This window comes from Bos indicus x Bos taurus, chromosome 8, assembly GCF_003369695.1.
Source record: "Bos indicus x Bos taurus breed Angus x Brahman F1 hybrid chromosome 8, Bos_hybrid_MaternalHap_v2.0, whole genome shotgun sequence".
In the NCBI taxonomy this organism is placed as follows: Eukaryota; Metazoa; Chordata; class Mammalia; order Artiodactyla; family Bovidae; genus Bos; species Bos indicus x Bos taurus.
In genome coordinates this window covers 108,681,809-108,705,884 of record NC_040083.1, presented here as the reverse complement: position 1 = coordinate 108,705,884, position 24,076 = coordinate 108,681,809, and the positions used below count along the sequence as shown (strand labels likewise).

The following is a 24,076-nucleotide window of genomic DNA, read 5'->3' as shown; positions in this document are numbered from 1 at the left end:
CATTCATATGTTGATGGATATTTAGGGTTTCTCTGCCTTTTGATCAATATTGCTCCTGTGAACAACATGTTCAAGTTTTAATTTGAATACCTGTGTGCAGTTTTTTTGAATATATACCTTAAGAGTGCAATTGCTGGATCATACAGCAATTAAATTTTAAAAAATTTAAATTTTGTACCAAAGCCTTGGTACAAAAATAGGTTTATTTTGTGGTGGATTGCCTGACTCCATTGTTCTCTTCCCCTGAGAGGATTATTATACACACTAATGCATTACCACGTGACAGGCAGTGTTGTCCTGTAGGAGACATATACACCTCACTTAGTTGACATTGGACTTGGCCATATGACTTGCTTTGGCCAGTGGAATATAACACATGCTTCATTTTAGGAGACACTGCCTGGTTTGGCTTTTACCCTTTTCCCTCTGAGAATGGCATATATACCTGAGAGAGGCCACTCCTTCAGCTTTGGTCTGAAGAAGAAGACATCTGACACAGAGCCAAAGCCCAGCCAACACGAAACATGAGCAAGAAATAAACCTTTTGTGGTTGTAAACCACTGGGATTTTGGGGCTCTTTGTTATGAAACAGAAACTTAACCAAAGCTCAGTGGTACTGAAATGCTGGCTTAAGCAACGCAAACCACACTTCCTTACGGCTTGGCTTCTCGGTGCCTTAACTGGGCTGATGTGCATTATGGACCTCAAGAGCTGGATTGAATACACAAAGTCTCCTGAATGTATTTGATCTTGGTTACATGTGCAGGTCTATGATTCTGGGTCATACAACTTGGCAAATGCTGGACTATTAATATAATATCATTTGGGTTAAATCCTGTCCAAAATAACTTTTCCTCTGCTCTTACAAATGTAGAAGGCTTTTCTTTATTCCTTCTGCTGAAATGGGTGTATATTTTATTTTAATTTTACATTTAAGAATTTAGTTCTCCTACCCAACTGGGGCCCCTTGAGGTCAAAACCGTCTTATTAACTTTCTGTATCTCTAGTATCTAGTACATTGTCTGCCTCAATAAAGTGGTGAGTGAAAGGACTTTTCTAAGCGTGGCAGAATTGAGCAGCTTTATTTTTGCACACGCGTGATCTAGTTTTGTGTTTGATATCGTGGAAAGAATGCAAAGACATAGAAACCAGTCGTAGTTCTCAAGAATCATAATTTGTAACAATGGATCCCAAACAAAATATGTGCTGAGTTTAGTGGCCAAGTCTTTTAGCATCATTGTTATCTTAGAAGGTTTTTTTTTTTTTTTTTTTTCAATTTGTGAATTTTTTCACTCAGATGTTTCTTAACAGTATTGAGCTGAAGTTAAAATAGCTTCAGGTTTCAAGCTATGATGTCAGGAAAGACAGCACAGGCCCTGCTCATGAGGAAGAGCTCTAGAGAGGTGAGATGTACTAAGCCCAGAACAGAGACCCACAACCCTCTCTCAAGCACATTTTCTCTAAATTCACCTTTGTTCAAAATTATTTCCTGGGTACCCCCTCATGTGCCAGATGACAAGGAGGTGGGAGATGAATGACGTATTACCCCTGGCATTCAAGGAGGAGCTCACAGACCAGGAGGAAGATGAACATAAACATACAAAATATGATGCAATACCTGTTCTATTAGCATTTGAGGTACATGCAAGGTGCTTTTGGTTGTCTACAGAGGAGCACCTGGATTGCCAAGGGCTTCCAGGGAAAGCACTGGAAAACAGGGTGAGCACAGAAACCAACATCACTTGAAATAACTGTCATGTATTAATGCTATGGGGCTCCCTGGTGGCTCAGCTGGTTGAGAATCCACCTGCAGTGCGGGAGACCTGGGCTCCATCCCTGGGTTGGGAAGATCCCCTGGAGAAGGGAAAGGCTACCCACTCCAGGATTCTGTCCTGGAGAATTCCATGGACTGTACAGTCCATGGGGTCGCAAAGAGTCAGACACGACTGAGTGACTTTCACTCACTCACTCACATTAACGCTATGAGCTTCACATGGATTACACAATTGATTTTGTTTTCTAATTCATTGAGATAAAATTTACATCCAGAAAAATTCACCATTTTGAGATGAACAGTTCTATGAATATGACAAACATATCCAATCATGTAATCAAGATACTGCCACAATCAAGGTATAAAATTATTCATTTAACTTTCACACCAACCCTACACATGAACTTTAATGAGAAAACTGAGAATCGGAGAAGTTAAGCCTCTTTATCTTAACTTCCCAAGGTCACACTGTTAATAAGAGCTGGAGCCAAAATTTGGACAGAGAGAACTTGCATTCTGGTAGCAGAGGTGGTGGTGGTACAGGATGTCTCAAAAAAGAGAGAGACAGGGGATAAAAGACTCTGTGGACACCAGCTGATCCAGGGATCAGGTGACAGAGTCTGTGAGGTGTAGTTTGGGTTTCATCATGAATTCTGTGAAGAAGCTTAGATTTAAATTGATTCAACCTCTTCTTCAGTTTCAAGGGTATCTTCATGTTGCAATTTTATGAAACTGAATTTTAAAAGTATGTTGGAGGGAAAAAAAAAGGTATGTCTGCCTCCTTATCATTGATGATTTCATAGTTTAGACCATATTCTCTTTTTCCAAGTTAAAATTGTCATTTAGAAGTCTCCCTGCCCCCAGTCCTTTTTGTCAGTTTAAATTCTCCCCTGATTATCTCTCCCACTGAAAGGTAAGTTCTGAGAGAGCACAGATTTTGCTTCTAACCTTTTCTCCAGCACCTAAAAGAGGGCCCGGCACATAATATATGCCTAATCGATCTTTGCTTAATAATTGAAATAAGACCAGCACAGAATAGACTCATAGAAAATCAAGGTTCAGAAAATCATAATGATCAACTAGTACAGGGGCTGGCAGACGTCTTCTGTAAAGAGCCAGATGGTAAATATTTTAGGCTTTGTGGGTCACACGCAGTCTCTGATGCAACTTATTCGACTCCTCTGTTGTGATGTGAAAGCAGGTAAATGATACTTCCGTCTGTGTGGTTGCATTCCAATAAAGTTAATTTGTGAAAATAGGCTCATGGCCCCTGTTTGCCGATTCCTGTATCTGTCAGTATATGCTAGGTTATGTTGTGCTAACAAACAATCCCTGAATCCCAGTGGTTGGCAAATGTGAGTAGTCATTTCTTACTGATTCTGCATCATTGTCACAAGTCAGGTGTGATTCTGCTTCACAGAATGAAGACCTCTGTATGGAGAGCAGTGGTGTGCTCTAGATGGAACATGGCTGTTGCGGTGGTGATGGGCCAAGAGAAACTGAGGGGTCCATATGTTGGTTCTTGTAGCTTCATTTTGGAAGTCGCACGTATCACTTATACATTTCATTAGCCAAAACATGCTGTGGGAACCTATCTGAGTTCAGAGGGTGAATGTGAAAGTCGCTCAGTTGTATCCAACTCTTTGGGACCCCATGAACTGTAGCCTTCCAGGCTCCTCTGTGGAATTCTCCAGGCAAGAATACTGGAGTGGGTTGCCATTCCCTTCTCCAGGGGATCTTCCCAACCCCAGGATCAAACCCGGGTCTCCTGCTTTGTGGGCAGACTCCTTACCATCTGAGCCACTCAGAGGTGGGGGTGTATAATTTTTCCCAAAGGAGGACACTTCAGGGAGGGGCACTGAATATGCATGAATGGGTTTTTGGAGCATCCCTACAGTGTCAGCTTTCAGATTCTGCTTCTGTATTTCCAATGACGAGAAGCCCTCTACCTACTAAGGCAAGCTGTTTCATCCCTCAAAACTTCTGACAGTTAACAAAAGGTGTTCATTTTACTGTGTGAAATTTTGCTTACCTGTATCTTTCCTCCGAGGGTTCCAAGTCTACTCCTTAAGATCCTGCAGGATAGATAAGGATACCTGAGAAAACAAAAGGGCACTCTATCCGGAAGGGGGAGCCAGACCCACCCACTTCCCCCCCAGGTAGCTGCCTTTCTTCATTTCCCAGAGCGTGGATGACCGGTCACGGAGACAAGGCTGAACTTCTGAATGAGATCATAGCCTTTTCGCCCTTTCTGCACAGTTTCACCTGGTGAATTATCGTCTTATTTCCATTCCACTCCAATGAGCTGTCAGCGACGGATACTGTAATTCACAGCAATAGAAACACAAACAGATGGGTAATTGACCTGCATGCCTTCATTACACTGGGGTTCAGAATGACTGCCGAAGCCATAAAGTCCTTTATCTGCCCGTCTGAAATCCCTGGGCTTTCACAGGAAGGGGGTCAGGCTGACTTTTTGCAAAAGGTAGAGTCCTTATTGTCGTTCTCCTCACCTCGTGCTTTTGAGAAATGGACAGAATTTGACAAGCAGAACTTAGCAGGCACAAGACACCAGCTGGGGCCCCTGCAGGGCTCTGAGATATCTACAGGGGGCCACATTCTGATGCAAGAACGAGATAGGAAAATATTTAATCTCAACCAAAATAGAACCTGTATGTTTCGCTCTTCCTCTTAGCCCCATAAGAGAGCGTCATTTAATATTTAGTGAAATAGGTCAGAAAAGAGCAAATTCATCAAAAATATTACTATCTTAGGCAATTAGGATATAGAATAAAATACAACAAAGCTGAGGAAAAAACAGGAAGATATAGAGCCCTTGCCTTGAACAAGACTTAGATGGACCCAAGGTATGCCCACACTGACCCATCTCTGCTCAAGGTGTGCCCTCTCCATGGAGCACTGGGGTTGCCCTTCCTTATCTGTTAAGATCAGGCTTGTTTTTCAGGACTCTGCCCACATCACAAAATCACCCATAATTACTGTGTCCAGGCTTATTTTCCTTCATCTCTGTAATAGATGCCTGACTTATTTAATATTTGAAATATATTTATTAAACACTACTTAACCAGACATCATGCTGCTCTCTCTGTTTGAGTCATCAGCTAAAGCCTTTGTCTCTTGGATTCCAAGCTTTAGTTTTGAATATCCACGTAGCCCCTCTGTGTCTTTAGAAAGGAGGAAAGTCTCCTCCAGCAGTTCTTCAGGTACTTCTCATTGAAGGAAGGAGAAAGAGGCTCAGAGTTCCTGGCAACAAAAGAGAATCAGAAATGAAGGCAGGCCGAAAATCTCCAATCTCAGGAGCACCTCGGTTTTTGTTGATAGGGTCCTCTATTACAGACATGAAATGTTTCCCAGCTCGCTGAGCACTGCCCCTGATCTAGGTGCCGGCTTTACACAGCAGTGTTGGCAACTGAAGATCTCCAGGGATCTGGTGCAAGGTTTCCCTGAACGCTCTGTTACTCCAGCGCCCCAGCAGTGGTTGAAATGCAGCCACGCAGAGGGCCTTCTCTTCTTTTTCTGAATCTCAGGTTTACTCCCAGCCTGTAATGACAAGGATCCTTGACCTCTGTTGCTGTATGAAGTGCTGTTCCTCTAGTGAGCTGACAGATCTCTGCCCCATGTCATTCTTCCCTTCAGAGTTCTTGTCTCTTCTGAGGCATCAGAGTCATTGTTTTCTTCTCTAAAGAATTTGGAAAAATCGAACAACTGAAAAAAAGAGGAACCTTAATCAGATAGAAAGGCGATGGCTAAACCAGTCCTTAGCTGGAAGGAGTGATATTGCCTAACGCCTTTGCACATGGTGTTTCCACTTTCTAGACCACTCTTCTTGTGGATCTCCCATCCCTTGACCCCTGTTGATCCACTGGGTCTCAGCCTAAATGCCACTGCTCTGGGAGAGTGCCTTTGACTACCCCTGCTCGAGGCTGGGCTAGGTGTTCTTCCTGTGTGTTCTCCAAGCACCCTTGTGCTTCTGGCAGAGCCCTGGGCTCATTGCATCCAAGCAGCTTGTTTACAGGTCTGTCTCCCTCCTAAACTGTGAGGTCAGTGAGGGCAAGGAAGGTTTGCCTTATTTGCCCTGGTATCCACAGCACGGTGCCTACCACACAGTAGGGCTTAAGCAATATGTGGGGAGAGAAGAGAGGAAAAATGGAAAGAAGGACAGATGTCAGGGAGAGGGGAGGAAGGAAGGAAGGGAGGAAGGAAGGAAGGAGCACTGAAGTACAAACAGTGGAGTGATAATAATAAAGACCTACAATAAATACTATAGTGCTATTAAGACAAAATGCCCATTTGGCCTTTTCCTACTAGCCCAAATACGGCTGTTTAAGAAGGATTTTTCCAAGAAGGGCTCAAGTGTGGTCCAGATAATGGGTTATGTTCCAGTAGGGTGCAAATGGAAGAATCTAACATTTACTGAGCACTTAATTCTGTCAATCGGTGTCTTGGTCTGCTCAGGCTGCTATACCAAAATAGCATAGATTGGGTGGTCTGAACAAGAGACAGTATTTCCTGCCATTCTAGAGGCTGGAAAGTCTAAGGTCAAGGTGCCAGCAGTTTCAGTGTCTGGTGAAGAAACATTCCTGGCTCTTAGCTGCCTTCTCACTGTTTGCTCACATGGCCTTTCCTTACAGTGTGCTCACAGAGGGAAGGAGGGGAAGCCCAGGGAGAGAGAGAGAAGGAGAGAGAGTGACTTCCTGTCTCTTCCTCTTCCTATAAGAGCAAAGACTCTTCAGAGTCCCTTGTACCACATGGAGATCAAACCAGTCCATCCTAAAGGAAATCAGCCCTGAATATTCACGGAAAGTCTGATGCTGAAGCTAAAGCTCCAATACTTTGGCCACCTGGTGTGAAGAGCTGATTCAGTGGAAAAGACCCTGATGCTGGGAAAGATTGAGGGTGGGAAGAGAAGGGGACGACAGAGGATGAGATGGTTGGATGGCATCACTGACTTGATGGACGTGAGTTTGAGCAAGCTTGGGGAGATAGTGAAGGACAGGGAAGCCTGGCGTCTCACAGTCCATGGGCTCGCAAAGAGTTGGACATGATTTAGCAACTGAATAAAAACAACAAACCCCGTCATGGAAGCCCCACCTTACTGACCGTATCTAAACCTAGCCTCAGGTGTTAGGGTTTCAACATGTGAAATCTGGGGTCAGAGGACATAGTTAATCTGTAAGAGTCAGATGTTGCTGAAGTGCTGTTTATGCCGTGTCTCCCCTCATTCACTCTTCACAGTAGCCCTGGAAGTGTTTATTGGGAATTTAACTTCACAGGCAAGAAAACTAAGTTTCATGGAGGCTAAGACATTCCCAGAGACTACTCTGTGCACCCCTAGGGACCCCAAGGCAGGCATTTGTCTCAGTTTGCATCCCTTCCCACTGGAGACATGGATGGACCCGCCAGTGTTTCAGAATCCAGTCGGAATTCCCAGAGTCAAGTCCTGAGTCTGTCACTATGGCTGTAGAGCTCTGGACTTGTCCTCAACTCTTAACAGCCTCCGAGTTCTCAGGGGCAACTCTTTTTCCAAGTGGAATGAGAAAGAGGACAGTTCTTCAACAAATGAATATCTGAAACCTCCCTGGGGCTTGGCCTTAACTTAAGCTCAGAGGGACTGTCATGGACAGACAGGCCCCTGTCCCCCTGAAGCCCACTGTCTAATGGGGGAGAAGGAAAGGAAATGAAGACAAAAGAATAAAATAATTTCATTCAGCAGCTAATTCTGTGAAGAAAATAGAAGAGGCATCTGAGCGTGGGTGGCCTGGGCACATCCGGATGGCAGGACGCAGGAGCCAGGCCGAGATCTGGGAGAGGAGCATTCTGGGCACAGAGACGGGCAAGTGCAGAGACGGTGGAAAGAGCAAGCTCGGCGCCAAGGAGGGGTTGCGAAAGGGCGGGGCCCCCGGTGCGTCCAGAGCAAAAGAGAAGGAGGGGCCAAGGAGGCAGAGACGTCTCGTGTAATGGGGAAGACAGGGCGCCTTGGCACACGAAGACTGCACGCACAGGACAGAGAATACCGTGAGGCCAGAGTGCTGAAGGTGCGGTGGAGGCGGGGCTGAGGACTGCGGGGCAGAAATCAGGGAAAGGGCAGGCAGATGCCGCGAGGGTTCCCACGTCGGCTCCCTGCAACAGCCGAGTGTTCCGTTTTAAAGTATAACAAGATATTTTTTTTGTTTTTTTGGTAAGTATAATGAGACTGGGGGGAACAGATTCCATATGTTTAGCGTGGGTGAGTTGGTGTGCAAATGGAACTTTCAACTCTTGCCTTCCTGGGTTTTGTGAGGCCAGATTTATATGCTTGGCATTAAGGGTGGCCTTTTTTTCTCTCTCATTTTCTCGGTTTCCCTGTTCGTGTGTGTGTGTGTCTGTCTTTGGGAACTGAGGGGACAGGAGGTGCCACCCCAGCCGGCAGCTGTATATCTTTCACACGGCGGATCCCCAGGCCAAATCCCCCTCCACGTTATTTACAGCTCCCATTGAAGCGGGCAGGACTCCGGCGCCCATGCAGGAGGCGCCCAGCAATGGGCCTCTTTGTTGGACACAGGTCACAGGGAGACGACTCCGGTGGTGACTGCTATGTGAACCTCCGCTGCCGGAGAAATGGTTATGTAACTTTAAATAGTAATGACATTTCGCAGAAAAGTGCCTTTTAATTGCTATGTCTTCATTATTCTCTTTTCAAATTTGCCCAGGAGATTCCGCCTCGGAGTCAGCTTGGCAGGTTCTGGGTTTCCATTTTTAAAGAGCAGCCAGTTTTGTGTTTCAGCTGCTCCCAGAAACCCCCCAGCCCCAAACTTCATCTGTTTTCCGTTGCATTAGATGGGGTAGGTAAGACCGGCTTTTGTATCCTTGCCAGACAGAAAAATGATTTGACGCAATTTTTGAAAAACGCTCTCCCCCAATTCCTTTTGGGCCAGCACCAAGAATAGAATATTTTATCCCCTGCAAAAGAGAGAAAGAAAATGATGAGCAAGCTAGAAAAATAGGACTGAGAGTACAGTCTATAGAGTTTCTTTAAGCAACAGAAACTTAACCCCAGTCCATAGACTCACATGCCTATAGGGGATTGGGATCAGCTAAAAATAAATTTTGCTTTGGAAGCAAAAAGCGGTGATACAGATAAAATGACTCAATAGTGCCTACTCTGAAAGAACTGGAGACTTGGTCTAGGACTTTCCTGCTGGATTCAGTTTGCTCTGCCTTTCCGTATTTGCATCTCACGCCTCCATACAGGAGCCCTTGTGAGCAGTGACTCAAGCTAGTTTGGGCCCTTTGCTCGTGGGGTGGAGCTCCCATAGCCTTGTGGTGGACCGTCACCCCGGCTGCCCAGCCCTGCTTGTTAGAACACCTTCTGTGAGTATTGACAAAGGATCTACCATTCCCAAGAGCCCTCCCATCAGTGCTGGTTCAACAGCACAGAATTCTAAACCCCACTTCTTGTGGAAGCTCTCCAGATATCTCCACACTGTGTTCTGGGTATCTTTCCTTCTGATTAAATACTCACAGCTATATTGTTCTTTCATTTATCCGGAGGCTTCTGTGGTAACTTTAAAAAACTTTAATCATAGGAATGACTGCAGCAGCATCATCAAGAAGAAGAATAAAGCACATTTATTGTTGGCTGTGTATCAGAGAGTGTTCTAGACAATTCTCAAGAATTATGTCACTTGGCTCCCTCAGTCACCCTCTGATGGAGGTACTGACAGTATCTCCATTTTAGAGAAGAGAAAGTGGAGCCTTTGACAGGTTGGCTAGCTAACCTGAGAGGACTGAGGCAGTCGTGGGGAAGCCTGACTCTAGCAATGCCCAGCTCTTCCCTGTGCTACGGTTTCTGCCAGAAAGGCATGCTGGAGACACCATCTTCTTTTTCCCAAGTCCCCTCTGAAAATAGTCCTTTTTTTAGCTGCCGTATGACGATAGGTTGAAATGATGGGTTTCACTTTTTTTAAATAATTTATAAGCAAGAGAAAGATAAAAATCTAGAGACACAACTGTGAAGTCGAGAGTGAGAGAAATGTCGAGTCTGTTCAGCAGATCCCTGATGAGTAGGGTTAGGCGTGTCCGTGAAGCATGAATGAGGAGAACATTTCAATTCGAAGAGCGCAGTGGGTAGTAAAACCACTGCCCCAAGACACATCGGTGGCAAAACCTGTCAGCAGCTCCAAATGAGGGGGAAAGAAATGTCCCAGGTGAAAGTACTTGAATGACTTAATTTAGCCCAGAGTTGTCCTTTTTTTGGGGAGCACCATCGGCGATGGCCTGCTCTTTTGACATTTCCTGGGTACAAGAGTAGTACTTCTGCCCAGTGGGGAGCACCATCGGCGATGGCCTGCTCTTTTGACATTTCCTGGGTGCAAGAGTAGTACTTCTGCCCAGATAAACCCTTCTCCTTCACTGGTCCTCAGGATCAGGACTCTGCTTTGTCAGGTACTTCATAGAGAAAAGATCATGCAGTGCGATCAGGAGTACTCCTCTTATAACCATGAACGGCCCATTTCCTCTCAGTGAGCTTTGCCTTCTTCATTTTTAAGCAAAGGAGAGAAAATGAATTGGACACCAATCTCCCCTGATCCCATTGCGTGTATGTGTGAATGATACGGTGGTCCTGTTAAATTATGTAACTCTGTTTATGTCATTCTTACCCAGGGAAACTACCAAAGTATCCCATTATTCACAGGATAAAGTCCAAACTCCTCAGCACACGATAAAGACCTTTCATCTCTGGCATCTGCCCTTTTCTGAAATCTGCTCTCCTCCAGCACTGCCCGCCCACCCATCCGAGTTCATGTCCCTCCCAGCAGCTCCCAGACATGTGAAATGTTAGTTCTTGCTACCCGTCTCTTTAGAATATGCTTCGTAGCTCTTTTTACACAATGACTCACTTTTCAATCAGCCCACGTATCATTTCCTCTACAAAGGTTTCCCTGCTATTCCAGCAATGCTAATGCTGCCTCAGCTGTCTAGTTGCCTCATACGGCCAGCTCTACCCTGGGTCCGTAAGGCTGTGTTGTGATGAGGTGTGATGTCTGTGCCTGCTGATTATATTGTAAACTCCCCAAGGGCAAAGATCATGCCTTTTTTTTTTTTAATCTCTTACAGACCTAGCGCCTAGCTCAGGATTGTGCTTCATGAATAAGGTTCACAAATATTAGAAGAAAGGAACAGGAAAGAAATGAAGGAAATAAGGAAAAATAAACAGTGAGCTTGTGCTTTCAATAAGGGCTTTCTCCCACAATGGAAAAGGTATATTAATGGATCTGGCTCTAGCTTCAGTGCTAATATCACGCAATAGTGTATGGAGAGAGCAGAGGTGGCCAGGATCACACTCTGAGAAGTTTAAGGCGAAGCGAGGGAACTGGAGGCCTTGCCAGCACCACCCTGCATAGATCTGGGCAGGCCCAGACCTAGTCTGGTCCCAGTGCACAAGGGGAAAGCCTAGCAGCTTCAGATTCCTGCATGTGAAACTCTTAATGGAACGCCTCCTCTATAACCTTCCATTTCCTGCTTCTCGCTGCTCTCCTCCAGGTCTTCAGATCATCTTCCCTCAGTATCTGCAGGAGAAGTTCGTCCAGTCGGCCTTGAGCTACATCATGTGCAATGGCGAGGGGGAATACGTGTGTCAGAACAGCCAGTGCCGATGCCAGTGTGCCGAGGAGTTCCCACAGTGCAACTGCCCCATCACCGACATCCAGATCATGGAGTACACACTGGCCAGCATGGCCAAGTCGTGGGCCGAAGCGTACAAGGACCTGGAGAACTCAGGTAGGGAGCCTCGTGGGACTGTTGCATGGAGGCCACACATCCTGACGGGCATCAGGATAGCTAAAGGGAACCCGCTCAGCGACCGCCCTCCCCGCCAGCCTTTCACTCAGGAGGGTCCAGAGCCATTCGAGTAGCTGTCAAAGAGGAGGCACTCAATAAATCTCCACCGAGTGGAATAATGAATAACATAATCAAGTTTGTGGTCCTGTGATATATTGCTTCTGTGGTACCCAGACGACAGACAGAATAATGCCTCGGAGCACAGAGGAAGCCTCTGGAGAGAGGAGTCAGAGCTAGTTGTATTGATTCCTGAGTCTGTGTGTGTGTGTGTGTGTACATGTCTCTCAAAATAAATGAACACACACATATGTGCAAATATGGGTATGTATACAGGTACATATATGTAGATATTGATGTAGATAGCCAAGGAATTCAGCCTTTCATAGCTGGAAGTCACTTTTCAGGTAATTTGGCCATTTCCTGCTTTTTGTGGTTGAGAGAAATGCATTTCAGGGGAGGACAGTCACCCGAAGCCATAAAGCAGGTGAGGCCCAAAGTTGGATCTCTGCCTTGTGGAGCTTCTAGTTAATGGGCCGTCTAGGCATTGATCAGCTAACTACGCAGGTAATGGTGACATGTTAATCATTGGTGTATGTGGACTGAGGAGCTCCTGTGAGCAGGTCACGTGCTGTTGGAGGGTGGTGTGGTCAGGGAGTCAGGAGAGGCCCCCTCCAGGGAGAGTGTCAGCATCTGAGCGTGTGCAGAGCTCAGAGGGTGAGTAGAGGTCGGCCAGCGGAAGGCACCCAGGAGCGACACGGCTGCGATGTGGGATAGGAGGATGGTATAGACAGTAAAAATGAAATGTGTAGAGACGCCAATGCCAAGATGTTTGGGAGGAAAACTTGGCAGGACTTGATGGTAGACTGGCTCCAAGAGTTAGAGGAAGGGTCTTCAGGTGAGCTCCAAGGACTTTTAGGTCTTACATTAAGCAGTCTGATGGACGTGGGTACCTTACACAGAGCTAGAACACCCCGGAAGGTTTAGAAAGAAGACTGTGTACTGAGTTTCAGATGTGAAAAACTTGGGAACCCTTGAGACTTCCAATAGAGATGCCAAGTGGATATCTGGCATTTAATATGTTCTCAGAGATGTGTTAAATAAATGGACATATGTATAGAGCATTTCTATTTTTAACACAACTTTACATTCCTTAAATCTGTTATAAACTACACTGAAATATGTAATGATATCACTGTGTTCTAGGGGAGGGAGGATGCCAAGTGCCAGTGTCTCCCCAGGGCCACAGAGTCAGTAAGTGACAGCTTTGGTAATGGAACCCCGATTCCAAATCCAGTGCTCACAGCAGCTTCTGTAACTTATTAATTCTACTTTTCCCACCCAACCCCCCCACCAGGCCTCAGTCTACCCATCTGATAAATGAGAGGACATGTTTTTGTTTTTAATATTTGCATTTATTTAAATCTTTCTCCAAGAAACTCTTTGATCAAACAAAATCGTACCTTGGAGCCACTGTGTACCACAGATAAAAGCTAAGCCGTAGAGCGCTGGGTTTGAAAACCACTGGTTTCCATGAACTCCAAGCCCTGCTCCAGCTCTGGGAGCACAGAAAGCATCCAGGATTCTGTTCTTATGGGGTCACCCAGTGGAGCTGCGATGCCTTAGGAACCTGCACCCATTAGTCCATTTAAAATCCCGGGAATCTATGAAAGAGGAGAGCTTCATGAAGGAAATGTGTTATGACGAGTATTTGGCCTCAAAAAAAAAAAAAAAAAAAAAGAAGCATTTGATAAAATGCTCTTGCGAAGAGATTCTACTGATTGCTAAAAGGCAGAGATGGGTGTCGGCTGTATGCATATGTAGTAGGGATGCCTAGCCTAGCATCCTTTCTCCCAAGAAGCGAAGCCGCGTAGGATGGGTGGGCGGGTAGGCGGGGGGAGGAAATGCAGAAAGCGGAGACGCTGCAGAGTAAGCTGAAAAGGCCGCAGAAATGATTGCCGTGTCACAGTTTGTCTCCACAAAAGCACATTTTCCCCCAGATATCCTGCACTTATCCATTTTGAAATGTTTGTGCCTATGAAGACAAACCCATCCATCCACACGTATATGTGGCTTGTACCTGTGTATTTTCCTCCTTTCCTTTGCAACCCATAACCTTAATGACTCAGGACCAGGTCATTTGGAGGGATTAATGCCTGGTCAAAGGTCAAAGCCATTGATTCCTTCATGGCTGGAGTGTTAGTGGACAAATAGGACCTAGTTTATACACGTAAATAGGGGTCTGTGCCTCCTTTGGGCTTCTCTGGTGGCTCAGTGGTAAAGAATCCTCCTGCCAATGCAGAAGACTCAGGTTCGATCCCTGGAAAATTGCCTGGAAGAGGAAATGGCTACCCATTCCAGCGTACTTGCCTGGAAAATCCCATGGACAGAGAAGCTTAGAGGGATCTAGTCCATGGGGTCGCAAAAAGTCAGACAGGACCTAATGACTAAACCGCAACGCCTCTTTTATTGGGAGTTTTAGTCAAGAAATTAAATCATTTTCACTTAAAAAAATGTTTTTATTGAAGTATAGTTGATTTACAATGTTGCATTAATTTCAGGTATACAAAGTGAATCAGCTATACATGTACATATATCCCCTTTGTAGATTCTTTTCCCACGTAGGCCATTACAGAGGACTGAGTAGGGTTCCCCGTGCTGTTTATATTTAGCAGGCTCTCAGCCATCTGTTTTATGAACAGCTGTGTGGAGGTGTCAGTCCCTGTCTCCCAGTTTGCTGCCATGCCTCTTCTCCCCTGGTAACCATAAGCTTGTTTAGATGTTCCTACCTGACCCGAATTCTGGTTCCTTGAAAGGACTGTTATCCCCAAGGTCAACAGAGCCCTTTACAAGATAAGCTGCGTTGAGGGGAGAGCTGGACTGGTTAAAGCATCAAAGTCATCAGGGCCAGTCCCCTGCCTCCAGCCGGCTCACTGAATACATCTGTCTGTGCAGTCATCCTTCCCATCTTACACAACCGTCCACTCAGCACTTTCTAGATTTTGAAAACGAGGCAGATGCCGTCCTATGTCACTCTCTGAAGATTTGGATTAGATGCTATTATTAACAGATGGGAAAACTGAGGCGTTGAATAACAGTTGTATAACAATCATGGTTATACAGCCATCCACAGTTTAAGAATCAGCTTGAACTCCTGCGTGTCTGACTGTCTGTAATGAGGTGCTGAGGACTCCTGTTTTTAGCACCTTAATATAGAATATATTAAAAATACATAGTTTTGGCTCCCAGTTCTCTGATCCTGTTTATGTGTTGAGAGTAAGTAAATATGCTAAGAGTACATGATTTGGAGCCATCCAGAGTTCTGATTCTTCCATTTGCTGGCTGTGTGACCTTGGCGAGTTAATTAACACCTCTGTGTCCCAGTTTCTGTAGAAGGAGGGCACTAAAGCAGCCATCTCGTACGTTTGCTATAAAAATCAGTTACGTGTGTTAAGTGTTGAAGACTGAGCTTCATGCTCATTGAAAGCTCTGAAGGCTTTTTTTTAAATGAATGCCTAATATACCTGAAATTTCCTTGTAGCTTGGTTTTTTTTTTTTTTTTTTTGATTATGTAGCAGGTGGGATCTTAGTTCCCCTGCCAGCGTGCGAACTCATGTCCCCTGTGTTGAAGCGTGGAGTCCTAACCACTAGACCGCCAGGGAAGTTCTTTGCGTAGGGCTTATAACATAAAGTGAAAGTATTAAGGTTCAGATATAGATAGATATGATTAATAGATAGATATTCTGACTAGTTAGGCTTTTTTTTTCCTGCAAATGGTTAACCCCTTAATTAATTAATATTCCCAATACCTGGGGGTGGGTGAGGGTAAATATTAGATCAGAAAACAACAGCTCATGTTTTAATCCTTCCTCTTGTTACCCGTGGACTATTCTACCTTCCAAAAATCATTTTCCCACTTGAGGCTTCAGTGTTTCCAAATGTAGAACAAGAAATCTGACCCAGATCATTCCTAAGGCTGTGTCACACTGTGGCTCATGCTGATACACTGAGCACCCCAAACTGAGGCAGAGGCCCTAGAGACCCAAGCGTGTGTTCCCATCTCTTAGGCTGGAGTTTCCCAAACTGTGACCTGAGGAGAGGCGGTCCACACACACAGCTTCCAGTGAGCACGGGACTCACAGACAGGCGGGGATCTGTGTCAGTTCCCCATCCCTCTGCAGATTACATCACAGAATGGTTTGGTTGCTGCTGATATCCTTCCACACTGTCTCTTGCTACTTCCCTAAATTTCAGATTGAGACCAGGCATGGGTTTCAGTCATCCAGCAGGCCACAGTATTTGGCTGGAATTCATTCATATCGTTTTCATCATATTTATTTTTACAGCCTTATTTCTACAGCTCCCATCCTACCAAATGCATGTTATAGTGATTTTCTTTGTCGATTGGGTGAAAATGTGGTTTAATTACTTCAAAGAAAATATTAAGTAAGATATAAGTACAAGTGATATGTGAATACTGTTATAAAGCTGGCATTCAAATGATAGAAGTTTGGGCAGCCTTGTCTGAAGTAAGGATGCGGGATGCAGCGAAGTACTGGTAAAAGACCCATCGTTGAAAGTGCAGTGGCCTCTTTACTACCTGCCAGGAGCAGAGCAGGCTGATGCCATGTTTATAGTCCACCAAGGAGTTGGCTTTAGTGCGGGCCTGTTTACTGGTGGGTAGGGCTGAGCATTTGAGGCAGCCTCCAATGGGGAATGTCGTGCTCAGCCCGTCTCCTTCGCCTTTGTCTCTTGCTAGATGAGTTTAAATCGTTCATGAAGCGTCTCCCTAGCAACCACTTCCTGACCATCGGGAGCATCCACCAGCACTGGGGCAACGACTGGGACCTGCAGAACCGCTACAAGCTCCTGCAGAGCGCCATGGAGGCCCAGAGGCAGAAGATCCAGCGCACGGCTCGAAAGCTTTTCGGCCTCAGTGTCCGCTGCCGCCACAACCCCAACCACCAGCTGCCCCGAGAGAGGTGAGTGCTGGCCCTCCCACCGCCCCTGCAGGCTCAGAGCCAGAAAAGAGGCGGGCACAGTGTAGAGGACGCACTTGGAACCCACGGCCTTGCAGGGTCCAGAACCGCGGTTTCTCGGGCTTCTCCCCTACTGGCTCTGGAAGCCCTGGGTTTCTTAGCTTTTCTGGAAAATGCCTTGAACTTTCAGCATATGTGTTGTCTGATCCATCTCACTGAGGAAGGAAATTAACAATAGCCCTGATCACTATGTGACATTATACTGGTTGCTTAAATGTATTATCTAATTTTAAAATTACTTGGCAAAGCTGTTTTTAGCATCCTCATCTTAGTAGTAAAAAAACTAGGTTAGTGAATGAATCAAACAACTTACTGATTGAGGGCCTTTGATTAGGGCCTGGAGTAGAGTGAAGCAAAGGAGGCGCCTACCCTGAGAACTTTAAGGGAGCACTCCCTCCCCAGTCACACAGAGGCAGGGTCCTCACTGAGAGGGAGTGCCCTCAAATGCCCACCTGCCTTGCTGGCCTCAGCACCACACCAGCCCTGCTCTCCACATACCAGATATTCTGGTGGATGATGGAGAAGATGGGGGTGAGCAAGACTCACAGGGCTCATGCCCTCCTAGCACCTAGGATCTATCTACTCTCTTGGGAGGATTCAAATTCAGAATTCAAATCCAAGTCTCTCAGACTCTGCTCTCCCAGGGCATTTATGAGCTACATCAGGGGGTTTTCTGTTTTGGTGTCTCCAGGGTTTTCATGCAGGCATCGTGGGAGAGCAAGAAGGCAGGCCTGGGGGTCTGTCCACCCTGCTCCTGCCAGAGCAATGATGCATTCATTTGTTTCATATTTGGGGGTTCTACGTTCAGCTTTGGTCAGTGAAAATGGGTCCTCCCTCTAAAAGACTGACGCTCGGTCACCTTCACTTAACAGTCTATGCCAGTGTGCATGCGTACATGCTCAGTCGCGTCCGACTCTTTGGATACCAGTCTCTTTGTACACTCTCCCGGGCTCATCTCTCTTCTCCCATTCCCCCCAGCTTAGATCCCTTTGCTTTGCATCTAGCTTGTGATCCTGATTTTACGAAACAAATGGAATTTCAGCCAGCAGTGGCTGACTTGTTGAAGTGCTGCAGAAGGAGGGACTGGGAAAGAGGTCCCTTGTCATCTGCGACAGAGGCCCAAACTGCCACTGTGTGTGAAGATGTGGAGTGGATTCTGTTCAGACCCACCGGGCATCTGTGACCTGCATCAGGCACTGGGGGAGATTCAGAAACGAACACAGTAACAGTGTCATGAAAGAGATCTCTTAGTGGGGGAGTGAGGCGGGGGTTCTGTTGGCCATCAGCAAGTGCTCCCCACGGGTATTAACTTGCTAGAAACACCGTAGCAAAGTGCCATGGACAGAGTGGTTTAAACAGCAGAAGTGCATTTTCTCCCAGTTCTGGTGGCCAGAAGCCTGAGATTGGCGTGCGTGGTTTTTCCCGAGGCTCCTCCCCTTGGCTCATAGCTGGGTGTCTTTGCCCTGTGTCTTCACGGGGTTTTCTCTCTCTGGGTGTCTGTGTCTTAACCCTCCTTTCTTATCAGGACACCAGCCCTGTTGGCTTAGGGCTCATCTCAGTGACTTCGTTTTAACTTAATTACCTCTTTAACGATCTTATCTCCAGAATCGCATTCAGAGATACTGGGGTGAGGACTTGAACGTATGGATTTGCGGTGAAACAATTGAGCCTAGACCCAGCAAGAGGTGGCTTTTAACCAGATCCCTAAGTGATGGAATGGTGCATCCCCAGGTGGACCACACTGGCTGCCCATCAGGGCAAAAGAGTAACGTTTAACGGTTACCAGACTTTAAACAGATGTAGGTGTCAGTTTGGCTGGTTGTCAATCTAGAGGATGAAGTGGTAAGTCTGGAAGCCCAAAGATGTGGGGAAGACACATGATTAAAGGTGAGCAGAGTGTCCGGGGCACAGGGCGTAGAGCACAGCAGGCACACGGGGTCCAGGGAAGACTCGGGTCAGCAGGGAGTGTCCAGAGGAGAGAGGACTGGGCAGGCCTTAGAGGGGAGGGAAGAGGGGCAGAATCGGGGGCCTGGATGAGATCACACCCTACCCTTGGCAAGCTCTGTGACCTTGAGCAGGTCGCTTCTCTGCTCTGAGTGTGGATGTCCATATGTATAACGTGCTCTTCTCCCCAAGACGACAGGCATAGACAGCTAGAAGTGTCCTCTCACCAGTGGGACCTGCAAAGAAAGAACTCGCCGTGTTACCATCTCTCCTCCTGAACCAGAACCTCCCTCCTCCCCACATCTGGAGAGGACCTCTGGGTTCCATGTTGGCAAGTCCCTCGGTTCTGTTCACATGGCGCGTTTTGGACTCTGGATACCGGAGAGCAGGGACACACACGTGTGCACTGTGCCGACTCGTCCGACGCCCTCCCAGGAGAGCTGGGCCTCCTTGCTGGCAGCGGGCCGCTTCCTGCCGTGCGAACCGGAGGCTTTCATGAGCAGGCAGGGCACCTCCCCGCCACGCAGCCATGTCACGCAGAGGTGCTGACACTGGGAACCCTGGGCCACCTGAGCCGATCAAGCTGGAATTGGCTAATGAGCCACTTGCTCTGCTGTGATTTGTCTGTGTTCTGGGCTCCACGGGCGCTGAGTCCACAAGCTAATGCTCTCCCTAGAAGGGTGGGTGGCGGTGTTGAGGCGGGGGTGGAGTGGGGAGAGGGAAAGAGCACAGACTGGGTCCAAACCCTGACCCCCTTCACTAGCCACAAGGCTGTATAAGTAACTCCCTGCAGCTAATTTGGAACAGCAGGTAATTCCACTAGCCTTCAGGTTAAGTATGAGGATTAAGATTTTAAAATTCAAAATGCCTGTCTCAGTTAATAGAGAGGTGTCACTTAGTACAGGTTCCCCCCACTATCTGAAAGTAGAGTGTTTCCATGAAACCTTTCATAAGCTCAAATGGCATAAAGCAAAGACGCAGTTACCTTTATTCAAGAAAGCTAAAATCTTGGGGTTTCTTTTGGTTAGGTCTTTTGTAGGTCTTTATTATTAATAAAAAGTGAAGTGGCATAAAGCAAACTTTCGAAAAGCAGGGGATACCTGTATATGGATTCTAAAGGCCAGACGTGGTTCTGAGCATCTCCTGTGAATTAACTTCCGTTCCCCTCACTGCAATGCTGTGAACTAGGTCCTCTTACTATTTCTGTTCTACAGATAAGGGAACCGAGGCACACACACAGTGTAACACCCAAGGGCAATAAATGTAATTTTATTGTTACTCCAAAGAGGTGTTTGCCTCGAAAATTTAGTGAGAAGTCAAATCTAGATAACTGGAGCTTGGTTTCAAGGCATGTTGGAACCTTAATACTGGACCAGAAGGATTTTGGTTATCAATTGTTGCCAGGAGTATTCTGGTTATCAGCTGCTGCCAAACAAGTCACTCAAGACTTCTTGGTTCAAAGCAACACTTGCTATAAACTCTCAGGATTCTGTGGACTGACTGGGTGCAGCTGGGGCTCCCTCAGGTTGGCTGGGGCTGGGGTCACCAGGGGGCCTGACTGGACTGGACATCCATGATGGCTCACTCCCAGAGGTGGCTGGTGATGCTGGCCCTCCCGTGCCTGCTTCACACGGCCTGGGCTTCTTGAAACGTGGCAGTCTCCTGAGACCAAAAGGAAATCTTAAGTCTTCTTACAGCTTAGCTTTTGAAGTCAGAGAATATCCCTTCTACCATATTCTCTCAGCCAAAAGCCCATCGGAGATTCAAGGGTGTGGATATTGGGAGGTGTGGGGTGGGGGTGGGGTTGCAGAGGGAATCCTTTTTGGAGATTAAGTACCACAGGATAAATGGAGTACAGTTGGAGCTAGAGGTGGCTATTCTGTATATAGGGCAAATAAGATGAATGATAATAATAATAAAAATCACAAAACAATAACAGACACCTATTAGTATGGATGTGAGAGTTGGACTGTGAAGAAGGCTGAGCGCCAAAGAATTGATGCTTTTGAACTGTGGTGTTGGAGAAGACTCTTGAGAGTCCCTTGGACTGCAAGGAGATCCAACCAGTCCATTCTGAAGGAGATCAGCCCTGGGATTTCTTTGGAAGGAATGATGCTAAAGCTGAAACTCCAGTACTTTGGCCACCTCATGCAAAGAGTTGACTCATTGGAAAAGACTCTGATGCTGGGAGGGATTGGGGACAGGAGGAGAAGGGGACGCCAGAGGATGAGATGGCTGGATGGCATCACTGACTCGATGGACATGAGTCTGAGTGAACCCCGGGAGTTGGTGATGGACAGGGAGGCCTGGGGTGCTGCGATTCATGGGGTCGCAAAGAGTCAGACACGACTGAGCGACTGATCTGATCTGATCTGATTGAACATCTATTATAACAAGCAGTACAGCTCACTAAAAACTCTAGAGTCAGATTGCCTGGGTTCAAATCCCAGCTTTATCACCTTCTCGGTTTATAACCGTGAGGAAGTTAGCACCACCTTTGAGCCTCAGTTTTCTCTAAAATGAAGCGAACAGCAGTGCCAATACACAGGGCTGTCTTGAGGGTTAAATGCTTGAACCCACTGAAATGTTTAGAACAGGGCCTAACACATGGAAAAACCTTAATACATGTTGTTCGGGCACCAAGTTGTGTCTGACTCTGCAACCCCATGGACTGCAGCACACCAGGCTTCCTTGTCCTTCACTATCTCCCAGAGTTTGCTCAAATTCAAGTCCTTTGAGTCAGTGATACCATCCAACCATCTCGTCCTCTGTCACCCCCTTTTCCTTCTGCCCTCAATCTTTCCCAGCATCAGGGGCTTTTCCAATGAGTTGGCTGTTCGCATCAGGTGGCCTGTTTTTACCAGGCGCTGATTTTTGCATATAAATTGCTTAGCCCACAGTAGCAGCCAGTGAGTCTGAGTGTTGATGATAATGATGACATATATTTTTTTTTCATCTAATCCTCACACAATCTCTATGAAGCTGATGCAATTGGATTTGTTTTGTAGATGAGGAAACTGACGAGGCAGAGATGGAATTGACTTGTCCGAGGTCACAGGGCAGATAAGTGGTAGGATTGGAATGGCCTTGCTGACCCCATGGGTGGGGCTGGTGGTCAGGAGGCTGGTGCAGGCTCCAGGCACTGAACAGAAGCAGGAGAGATGGCTCTGCCTGCTTGGGGCACTTTGGTGTGAGTGTATGATGATGTTAAAGGCAGGGTTGGCTCATCAAGGTCATGGAGATGGTGGTAGACCAGGAATAGAGATTCAGGAAACGGCCCCAGTCCTGGAACCCTGAATCAGCTCTGGAGGCCAGGCAGACAGGGCAGACACATCTCTAAGTAGAGAGAGGAGGTCAGGTTCAGGACAGGTCAGTGCAGCCAGTGTTTCCAGAGAACTCAGCCTAGGTGAGCTCTAAGATAAACAGGACACGCCCCTCCCCCAGGATCAGTGCCAATCCAGTTGAGGGCCACAGGACTAATTCCAGACCACACCTCCAACAGGGAATTCGGCACCTCACCAAGTACCTGTAGGGTTCCCAGCGTGTATTAGGTGACGTGGTGGGTCCCAGGGATAGTGTGTGAATTTCTTTCCGCCTGTGCAGGACCTCGCCTACAGTCAGACCACAGTACTGCATCTGGGCATGGCTAAGAAAGGCAGGACCCACGCAGAGGTCCCTGTGGATTGTCTCACTACCAGGAGACCCTTATGTTGTGCAGTTAAAAGGGGGAACAGACTGGGAAGTGCGCTTTGAGTTTGGTCACTACTATAGCTAGACTTTTTGAACCTTGGTTTTCTCCTCTGTAAAACAGACATAATCATTTCCTCCTCCTGCTTCTAAGGGCTTTATCTGGCTCACCTGAGATGGTGTGTCTGGCAGCACTTTGTAAAATCTGAGTACTCTATGAGAGGGGGCTCTGGAAGCAGGGTGAACTTGAAATTAAATTCATCAGGAAGAGAATGGGACTGAGTTTAGGTTCAAGGCAACACTTTCAGGGGGCTTCCCTGATAGCTCCCTTGGTAAAGAACCCACCTGCAATGCTGCTGCTACTGCTGCTAAGTCGCTTCAGTCATGTCCAACTCTATGCGACCCCATAGACGGCAGCCCACCAGGCTCCCCCATCCTTGGGATTCTCTAGGCAAGAACACTGGAGTGGGTTGCCATTTCCTTCTCCAATGTGTGAAAGTGAAGTCACTCAGTCGTGTCCCACTCTTAGCGACCCCATGGACTGCAGCTCACCAGGCTCCTCTGTCTGTGGGATCTTCCAGGCAAGAGTACTGGAGTGGGGTGCCATTGCTTCGGGTTACAACCTGCAATGCAGGAGACCCAAGTTCAATTCCTGGGTCAGGAAGGTCCACTGGAGAAGGGATAGGCTACCCACTTCAGTATTCTCAGGCTTCCCTTGTGGCTCAGCTGGTAAAGAATCCACCTACAGTGTGGGAGACCTGGGTTCAATCCCTGGGTTGGGAAGATCCCCTGGAGAAGGGAAAAGCTACCCACTCCAGTTTTCTGCCCTGGAGAATTCCATGGACTGTATAATCCATGGGGTTGCAAAGAGTCGGACATGACTGAGCAACTTTCAGTTTCACCACCTTCAGGCATTTCCACTGTCCTGCACACTTCCACCTCATTTAATCATCATGACAACTCACCTGGCAGTGTCAAGTCATCCCATTTTATGAATGGAGAATGTTAAGACGTAGAGATGTTAATTGACTTGCTTCATAATTTCTATGAACAAGTGAGAGGCAGGATCCAAACCCAGACAGAGTCCTTTCGTCTAACATCTGTGCCATTCTGTCTGCTCCCGAGACAAGATGATCCCCTGCCTGCACTGCTAACTGTGGAGTGGTGGAAAACACCTCTCATTGCAGAGGAGGGAGGGAAGCAGGGAGGGAGGGAGAATGGAAAAGAGAGGGGGAGGAAGGAAAGAAAGAGGAAGGGAGAGAAAAAAGGAAAGCGTAAACTCAACTTGAGCAATGAATTCTGCTGGTTTCTGTGCAACTCCATAATTACTGACTCCCCGATCTCCCGCCTTATGCCAGACACTGGGAGGCACTTAAAGGTCATTGCTAAGGGGTTTTTGTCTTTTTAGCATCGTTATCTAGCCTCAGGATGTGCTTTTGAAAAGGACACTTGTTTGAACCAGAAGACCTGAGTTCGTATCCTGGCCCGGGCCCTGTGTGAGCCTGTAAGTCCAGCATATATTCAGACTGAGCACACTGAGTGCAAAAAAAAACAGCCTTGCAGGGATGGAGACAGCCTGAATAAAGAACAGTTTATACCTCACCTTTACCCAGAACAGCTCTTTATCCGTTTTCTTTATGGGAATTCTCATTAAAACTCATTTGGGAAAATAAGGCGATTTTTTATTTTTGCTAAAACAATGTGCAAACAGCTGGGGCTCTCTGAGGCCCTTCCCAGCTCCTAGGAGAAATATCACTCTCACGGAATGAGAGAGTAACTGTTCAACTCCAAAATA

General features: G+C 46.8%; 1 protein-coding gene across 1 annotated transcript in view; it reads left to right on the top strand.

Annotated features, from left to right (window-relative positions):
- BRINP1 (BMP/retinoic acid inducible neural specific 1) overlaps positions 1 to 24,076 on the top strand; it is a 198,869-nt gene that overhangs the window by 150,454 nt on the left and 24,339 nt on the right. Inside the window, exons 6-7 of the mRNA XM_027550652.1 lie at positions 11,318 to 11,554; positions 16,371 to 16,593. Coding sequence (XP_027406453.1) covers positions 11,318 to 11,554; positions 16,371 to 16,593 — 460 coding nt within the window. The remainder of the gene's footprint in view (positions 1 to 11,317; positions 11,555 to 16,370; positions 16,594 to 24,076) is intronic.